Raw genomic sequence first — 9,104 nt, 5'->3', positions numbered from 1 at the left:
AAACAAAAATAAACTTCGCTTTTAAGAGTAGAGATAGGTTGTTGAATGGACACAATTCGATGGTTGTTGAGTCCTTTTATATTGGTATAGAATAGCGGAACCCGGCTTTGATTTGTGTGGCGTATTTTTTCGATAGAGAGTGAATTTTGTTGACTCGGTATAATTAGAATACATACAGTCAACACAAGCGCAAACGCGCAACTAAACATGTCGGCAAATAGCAAAGTCAGTGCAGAGCAACTTGAGTGTGGATGTAAATTTTTTTTTTTTTTGCATCGAACAGTGTGGATGCATTTGGAGAGCGCGCGATTAGCGACGCTACGTGCACGCTACGTACACCAAGAGTAGTTAATTGTAATAGTACTTGCTGTCAGCCGGTCTGTGTTCACATCGCAGACAGCGGCCGCGCGTTGGCGCAGTCAACTCTTCCTCCTCCAAGCGGTTGTTCATGAGCTAAGCAAGCAGACGAGACGATGTAGCCCGCGGACTCTGTGATGGAGACATGGCATCTTCTCCGTTGAGCCAGCATTTTTGTCAACACATCAGAACAGTCAGATGCAGTTATCTTTTCTATTTTTTTCACCCTTCGGATATAATCAAGCCATCTGATCGTTCTGATCTTTTAAATCTGAAACCAGCAAAAACTGCATCGATCTTTTTGGTTGAGTTCCCCACACGGCTCAGAGACCCGACGGCGTGGGCCGCGTGGCCCTAACTAACTAACAACTATAATCTTTTCAGAAGAAAAACTTAACAACTAGAATAACAACGGAACTCCGGGATTAACCAACCAATCATCAAATTTTAAAAACGAATTCGTGTAACTAACGTTGATCACGAGCAGGTTCCGAACCTACAAATAGCCAAGTTGGACACGGCTCCTGTGAATCTGTCTGGATTCGGCGGAAACCATATATGCCAGCCGGTTTGGGCAACTGGGCCGATTCCATCCAAGAAGAATTAAAGGAGTAACTCGCTGCGTTATAAGACCGCCGGGCGCATCGATCGCTAGCTAGCTGTTCGCACGCAGAGCACCAGTCCAGCGTAGGCGATGGCCCGGGTAGGCGGCGGCGATGTCGAGATCGGGGGGCTTCCGGCGCCGGCGGGCGACCCTCGGCGGAGGGTCGTCGCCGCCGACTACTCCCTCGACGACGACGGCAAGCCCAGGCGGACAGGCAAGCCAAACCGATCCATCTCCCTCCCTCTCTCGCTCTCCCTGACGCCATGCGTCGCGGGCTTGGGGCAGACCAATCTTTGACTTTGTTGACTGAGCCGGCCGCGGGTTGGTTGGGCAGGGACGGTGTGGACGGCGAGCGCGCACGTGATCACGGCGGTGATCGGCTCCGGCGTGCTGTCGCTGCCCTGGTCCGTGGCGCAGCTGGGCTGGGTCGCCGGCCCGGTCACGCTCCTGCTCTTCGCCCTCATCACCTACTACACCTCCGTGCTCCTGGGCGACTGCTACCGCAGCGAGGACGCCGTCACCGGCAAGAGGAACTACACCTACATGGAGGCCGTCGGGTCCCTCCTAGGTACGCGCCCCCTCCACCACATGCCTCTTGCGTGAGCGCGCCATTAAATTCTTCGCGAGTTCAGGCAATGTTTACATCATCTTGTTTGTCTACCTGCTCGATCATGTGTGTAGGTAAAGGGCAGGTGTGGTTTTGCGGCCTCTGTCAGTACGTCAATCTGGTTGGGACTGCGATCGGGTACACCATTACAGCATCCATCAGTGCCGCGTAAGTCAGACGACCTCGCTCTGATGCACTGTTAAGTCAATTCATGGTACTATGCCGTTTATGATGATCAGTTGATCTCACTGTTTTGTGGTTTTGGGGGGGGGGGGGATGATCCAACAGGGCTTTGTACAAGGCCAACTGCTTCCACAGCAAAGGCCACTCGGCCGACTGCGGGGTGTACACCACCATGTACATGGTCGTGTTCGGGATCTCCCAGATCGTCTTCTCCCAGCTCCCCAACCTCCACGAGATGGCCTGGCTGTCCATCCTCGCCGCCGTCATGTCCTTCTCCTACGCCACCATCGGCGTCGGCCTCTCCTTGGCACAGACCATAACAGGTAGGATCAAGAACCTTCCTTCCCACCAAGAGTAACTTTGTGTCTGCATGTTCGATCTAATTGGCAATTGGCAGGTCCTACGGGCAAGACAACCATCGGTGGCACTCAAATTGGGGTCGACGTCACTTCGGCCCAGAAGATATGGCTGACATTGCAAGCGCTCGGCAACATCGCATTCGCCTACTCATACTCCATGGTTCTTATAGAAATCCAGGTATGAATGTCACAAGATTCAGTGCATATTACATACACGTTTGCACCCATAAGTTACGGTCACTAATGGCGTCTATCTATGTGGAAACTGATGCTGCAGGACACGGTGAAGGCGCCACCGGCGGAGAACAAGACGATGAGGAAGGCGAACCTGATGGGGGTCTCCACCACCACGGCCTTCTACATGCTCTGTGGCTGCCTCGGCTACTCGGCCTTCGGCAACGACGCGCCGGGGAACATGCTCACCGGCTTCGGCTTCTACGAGCCCTACTGGCTCATCGACTTCGCCAACGTCTGCATCGTGGTGCACCTCGTCGGCGCCTACCAGGTCTACTGCCAGCCCATCTACGCCGCCGTGGAGAGCTGGGCGGCGGGGCGGTGGCCCGACTCGGAGTTCGTCGTCCGGCAGTACCACCCCTTCTCGGGCAAGTTCAGCCTCAACATGTTCCGGCTGGTGTGGAGGACGGCGTTCGTGATCGTGAGCACGGTGCTCGCCATCTCGCTGCCATTCTTCAACGACATCCTCGGCCTGCTCGGCGCGCTCGGCTTCTGGCCGCTCACCGTCTACTTCCCCGTGGAGATGTACATCTCGCAGAGCAAGATGAAGAAGTACTCCGGGAAGTGGGTGGCTCTGCAGACCCTCAGCTTCGCGTGCTTCGCGGTAACCGTGGCCGTCACCGTCGCGTCTATCCAGGGGATCACCCAGTCGCTCAAGAACTATGTGCCGTTCAAGACCAAGTTGTGAACGGGATTAGCTTAGCTGTGAGTAGAAATTCTTTGACTTGTGTTTGTTTAAGATTTTTCTCGAGAAAAAGGTGTCATCTGTAGACTGTATCTGTGTGCTTGATATTTTTAGATGAACGTGGAAAATCCAGTGGGAAATCTTTGGTAGAACTATGACTATCCAGCCCTTGATGCCGTTGAGTCTCCGTTCCATGCATAATCACGTCAAGAGATTACGTTCACCCAAATGATAAATGTCACATGACACGAAACAATCTGGGCCTGATATTTTTTATGATTAAAGTTGTTATCCAAAAAAAACTAAAACTTGCCATCCAGAAATAAATTTGTCATGCTTGCAACTAAAGTTGTCATCCTCACATCATTAAACTTACCATAAAAACATCGCAATTGCCACGGGTGGCAGGTCCTACTTTTGATCGGGCGCAAGAATATTCCTACTCACTCACCCGAATGAAGTCTATTTTAAAACTTGAATTTGTAGAGCCGGTCGGAATCAAACCCTGAACTCTAAATCCCTGAAGTCCACACCCTGTATTCAGTGATCCCGGTCAATCTTAACCCTAAGCCTGTTCGATATTGTTTGGCACACAGGGAAAAAGGCAATCCCCGTCGGGATCACACACTACTCTAGCTGACTATGTTGGCCCAAATCTCTCTTCTCCATCCTTTCTCTTCCCCGTATAATATCTCCATTGTTTTGAAGAAAAGCCAGGTCACGCCGGTCCTAGGAGGTTGCGGCTGTAGCAGGTCTCCTCTCGCGCGCAAGCTTTGCATTAGCCATGATATAACCGCAGGTCCGCAGCGGTGAGACGGGGACCTGAACTGCAACACACCCGTTTCACGACAAATGGCGACAATGTTGGCCGTGTCGCGTGTGCTCCGGCGAGGTCAACCTACCTGCGCCCAGGCGTGTATGCGCGTGTAGCTGGCTAGTGCAAAGCTAGCTACGTACGAGTGCGTGCGTTGCGTGCCTAGGAAATCGATCAAGCTGCTTAGGATGTAGCGAGGAAATCGACCGAATAGCAAACACCGGCGCCAGCTCAAGCGCCCGCGTACTCCAGGACCTGACCTTGAAAGCTGATACGTACACCAACAACGACTTACTGGTGCCGACCGCCGTGCTCCAGGACCTGTTCCTCGCCGAGGCCGCGACATCGGCCTCCACGGCGCTCCAGTGCCAGCCTACTTGCCTCCCCAGGACCCACACGTCAACGTCGAGATCGACCTGCAGTCCACGCCCCCTGCGTTCCACTCCGGCCACAGGTGCAACCTGCTACCACGCTGCCCGTCATTGGCGCTCCTCCCCTTTCTTTGTCGAGGCTCTTCTCTGGTCAAAGCCGCACAAGCACAATGGCTCCTACTCAGCCACCTTACTAGCTACTGCGGCCGGTGCCGGATCAGAGCAAGCGTGCACACGTTGGCCGTGCTCGTTTCATTATGTAGTCAGGTTTTTTTAACAGATCTGTCGTGAGGTGAGAGAGACAGATAGAAAAGGGGAAGAAGATGGATATGACGTGTGGGTCTGAATAATCAGTGAGAGAAGTAGGTTATCCCGGCCGGGATTGTCCTTTTCCTGGTGTGACAAATAGAGTCAGGGTTTGAATTGGCCGGGATCACTGAATACAGGGTGTCGACTTTAGGGATTCAGAGTTCAGGGTCTGATTCAGATCACCTCTACAAATTCAGGGTTTAAAATAGACTTTACTCCACTCACCCATAGGAGACCTTGCTGACATGGATGCTGCATGCGTTGAAATTAACAAATGCAGATTAATATATTATGCATTTCGCAGGAAACGACAGTGACAGTATAGTAGAATAGTTTTTCGCAGCGTGCATGCACCTTAATTTAACTACAGTACAATTAGCTGCTCTCTGCTTGCTCACGCATTCTTTGTTCGAAATTGCTCCACGGACGACATGTGCTGGCCGACCTGCGGACGAAGGAACAATCCAGCGGCCCTTGCAAAGTCAATCATGCGCATGTGTGGCTGATTTAACCTGTCGTCTTAGAATCGTCCGAAAAAAATCGTGTGTATAGCAAGACTATTCTTTGTTTCTCCAATTGGCGTTCACATGCACAACGGACGACACAGCAAAAATACTCTTACTTGCTTAGCTGTTCTGACTCGGCACTGCTCAGTACAAGATTGAAATAATCGATGTTATTATAGAAATAGAAATTCAACAGCTGGAGCAAGCGGCATTAGTTCTCTTTCGCAGATCTCATCTAATGGACACAGTTGTCGTCTCGTCATCTGTAAGACACGCTGTGATTTTTGCTACTCCCTCTGTTTATTTTTATAAGGCTTTGTAGATGTTTCAAACATTATGCAAAACAACTCAATTTTACTTGTCTGAAACGACTTATAAAAATGAACGGAGGGAGTAAATGAAATCGAAGAGGTAGCTCTTTTTATCAAAAAAAAAAAATCTAATGGACAGAGTCACGCAGGTGCATTGCATGTGGAGAGTCTCTTCTGGCTCGAGTAGCACCAGAAAGATAGAATCTTCCAGCTCATGCTCATTCATTACAAAAGTCGAAAATTTAAAACAATTGATCTCGTGTAAGTTCTTTTGTCGTTGTGGTGCACAATTTGCAAGTTACTGGGTTGTGATCTATGGCAACAACGTTAGCGTATGATCACCGCTCTAATATTGTGCGTACATCTACCAAGTAAAATTTTATAGATGTAACAATCATTGGAATGTTATGCAGATCCGGGTATTGATTGTTCGAAGTGTCACTCACAAGTTGAGTGATGCCAGTATTTTTGAGTTGTGCTAATTCCATAAGTCAAAGTCTCAGTTACATTTCATGCAATGAACAATAACAGATTAAAAAAAACTAGAACATCAAGGGTTTAACGCTGAAAAGAAATGGGTTGCTAGATCTAATGAGACCGAGGAATAGGATGCTCTTTTTTTGGCCTTCGAGAAACAAAACAAAAAAGTTTTGAAAATTCTTTGATGAGGAAATTCAGCTCAAGGAGATTTAGCGAATTCGAATCCCTCCCTTCCATAGGGGACTCGGGAGGTTTGTGTTGAGAAATTAAGCAATTGTTCGACTAATTTAATCCAATAATAAATTATGAACATGACATAGAGAGTGCTAATGACATACTGAATTTTGATGATGTACGCACGTACTAGGCAGATAGTAGAAACGTCTATACAAACTACTAGTGCTGCACACATGAAAGTAAACAGGAGCGGTGTAAATGTGTTATACCCTCCAGTAGGCTAGTCGGCCGTAGCAGCAGCGGAGGCGTCGGCCTCGTCTGCAATCCTCTTGTCCGCAGCAGCCTTCTCGGCAGCCGCATGATCGGAGTCAGTGCTCATGGTGAAGACGAAGGTGACACAGAAGTAGTCGATGTAGATGAAGTAGTTGAACCAAGGCGAGCAGTCGCGTAGGAGACGCTCTCCAAAAACCTAATCGCCTCTCTCCCGTACAGGATCTGGAGAAGCGGGGTTTCAGAAGCCTGCTCTCCCATCAGCCGTGTACGCGGTAGACGGGATGGGATCACCGAGGGCAGCATCAGTGAAAGGAACGACCAGGGAGTAGTGGAGGTGTGAAGCGCATGGAGCTGAGCTGCGATGCCTCATATATATAGCCAGTCGGGTAGGAGAACGGTCCAGCAATAAAACGCATTTAATTACAGATGTTTCATCTCCATAAAAATGTGTTTAATTACAGACGTTTCATCTCCATAAAAACATGTTTAATTACAGACGTTTCCATCTCCACAATAAAAACGCATTTATTATGGACGTTTTAATTTCCGCAATGAATATGACATTTCACATTCATTTTGTGTCTGTAATGGACTCTCCAATTTTGACCAGCAAAACATTGCATCGGCTCGGCTCATTCCCACAACCCGCAACCCGCAACCCGCGGCGCGCGCGCGCCGTGGCGTGGCGTGGCGGAGGAGCGCGTGTGGAACACCTCTCCTTCCTTCACACCAACTCATACTAGTGGGAGAAGAGCTCACCTTATAAGTTGGTGCACACCTATCTCAACTAGTCATGTGGGACTAAACTTCCCACCACTCAATTGACAGTATGGGCCCTTAGGGATTTTCTGAAATTGTTAAATGGGCATGTAGCCCAACTAATATTCAGCAATCCCCCATCAGATCCCAAAGGCCCATGGTGTTGTCCTCTGTTCCAAACTCTGTTTTGATATACCAATATTTTCAGTGGAGACCCGTTAAGGTTGAACATCCACCTAGAACAAATAGCTACATTCCTCCACAACTGAACAATGGACTAGGCCTTGAATTGTCAATTTGGCGTGAAGAAGTTTCACCAAGTGTGTTACCAGTACTAGGCTGCTGAAGGCTGACCCCTCGGGTGGAGCATATTGGTCACTCCTGGCCTGTTCATGAACTTACTAGAGATCAACCTAATCTCATAGATTATGACCAGTAGTCAGGCTCATATAGGTGTGTTCCTCCAAAGATTGCTCTGTAGGATAGTATATTGCTTTTACAAGCCTTGGAACACATTAAGACAAAAGTCAACCTGCCATACAGTTATCGAGAGTTGTGCATCTCCAACGGAGTGGGTTAGCTAAAATACTCTCCTCAGTTAACCACTAGCTTGTTTTCCCAGGTCCTACTTCACGGGATCTCCGATCACATAGGTTGGGTTACTACCATGGCAACTCATGTGGGTCTCATACCCATCTCTCTCGATGCATTATCTATCAGCACACGGGATAACCCTTTTGTAAAGGGATCTGCCAGATTCTTAGCCGTTTGGACATATTCCAACGCTATCACTCCGGAGTTTCTTAATTTTCTGACAGCTTTTAATCTCATTCTTATGTGTTTGTTGGACTTCATGTTGTCCTTTGAACTCTTCACCTTAGTGATGACAATGTCACAGTTTATAAGGATAGTCGGAGCCGGTTTATCAACCAGTGTCAAGTCCATCAAAAGATCTCGAAGCCATCCTGCTTCGACACCAGATGTGTCTAATGCTGTTAATTCTGCTTCCATTGTCGATCTCATTAAGATCATTTTCTTGCAAGACTTCCAGGAAACAACGCCACCTCCAAGAGTAAACATATACCCAGTTGTGGCCTTCATCTCATCAGCATCAGAGATCCAATTCGCGTCACTATACCCTTCAAGTACCGACGAGTATCCGATATAGTGAAGTCGATAGTTAATAGTACCCTTCAGATAGCGCATAACTCTTTCAACACCATGCCAATGTACATCACCCGGTTTGGAAACAAATCGGCTCAGTTTGCTCACAGAAAACGCGATGTCAGGCCTCGTTGCGCTCGCTAGGTACATCAGTGAACCAATGATTTGAGAGTATCTCAATTGATCTATAGTCGTGCCTTTGGACTTTCGAATCAACACGCTAGGATCATATGGTGTTTGAGATGGTGTGCAGTCCGAATATCCAAAACGACTCAACACCTTCTCAACATAGTGGGATTGCAGAAGTGTAATCCCACCCTCATTATCTCTCAGTAGCTTGATGTTCAAGATAACATCAGCCACACCAAGATCTTTCATCTCAAAATTCTGAGACAGAAACGACTTGACCTCCTCAATGGCTTTGAGGTTGGTTCCGAATATCAGTATGTCATCAACATACAAGCACAGTATAACTCCTTCGCCCCCACCATGGCGATAGTATACACATTTGTCAGCCTCATTAACAACGAAACCAACAGATGTCAGAGTTGTATTAAACTTATCATGCCATTGCTTAGGTGCTTGCTTCAGGCCATATAAAGATTTCAGCAACCTACACACCTTTCTTTCCTGACCATCTATCACAAAGACATCTAGCTGTTGCATGTAGATTTCCTCGTTTAGCTCTCCATTTAGAAAAGTAGTCTTAACATCCATCTGGTGGACGAGAAGACCATGCGAGGCCGCCAACGAGAGTAATACTCGAATGGTGGTCAGTCTAGCCACATGTGAATAAGTGTCAAAAAAATCTTCCTCTTCTTTCTGGCCATAGCCCTTGGCCACAAGCCTAGCATTGTATTTTTCAATCGTACCATCAGGCCTAAGCTTCTTTTTGAACACCCACTTACATC

The 9,104-nt window shown here is 48.3% G+C and overlaps 1 protein-coding gene across 1 annotated transcript; it reads left to right on the top strand.

Moving 5' to 3' along the window:
* The first annotated feature begins 888 nt into the window (after positions 1-888).
* On the top strand, positions 889-3,181 carry LOC125524078 (amino acid permease 8). The gene is made up of 6 exons (XM_048689148.2): positions 889-1,175; positions 1,296-1,529; positions 1,643-1,736; positions 1,857-2,074; positions 2,149-2,288; positions 2,388-3,181. The coding sequence occupies exons 1-6, from the start codon at positions 1,052-1,054 to the stop codon at positions 3,030-3,032; spliced, it is 1,455 nt and encodes a 484-aa protein (XP_048545105.1). The 5' UTR covers positions 889-1,051; the 3' UTR covers positions 3,033-3,181.
* The last annotated feature ends 5,923 nt before the right edge of the window (positions 3,182-9,104 follow it).

This window comes from Triticum urartu, chromosome 7A (assembly GCF_056163025.1).
Source record: "Triticum urartu cultivar PI428250 chromosome 7A, HENAU_Tu73, whole genome shotgun sequence".
Taxonomy (NCBI): domain Eukaryota; kingdom Viridiplantae; phylum Streptophyta; class Magnoliopsida; order Poales; family Poaceae; genus Triticum; species Triticum urartu.
The sequence above is the reverse complement of the archived record's forward strand: the minus strand, read 5'-3'. Positions and strand labels throughout refer to the sequence as shown.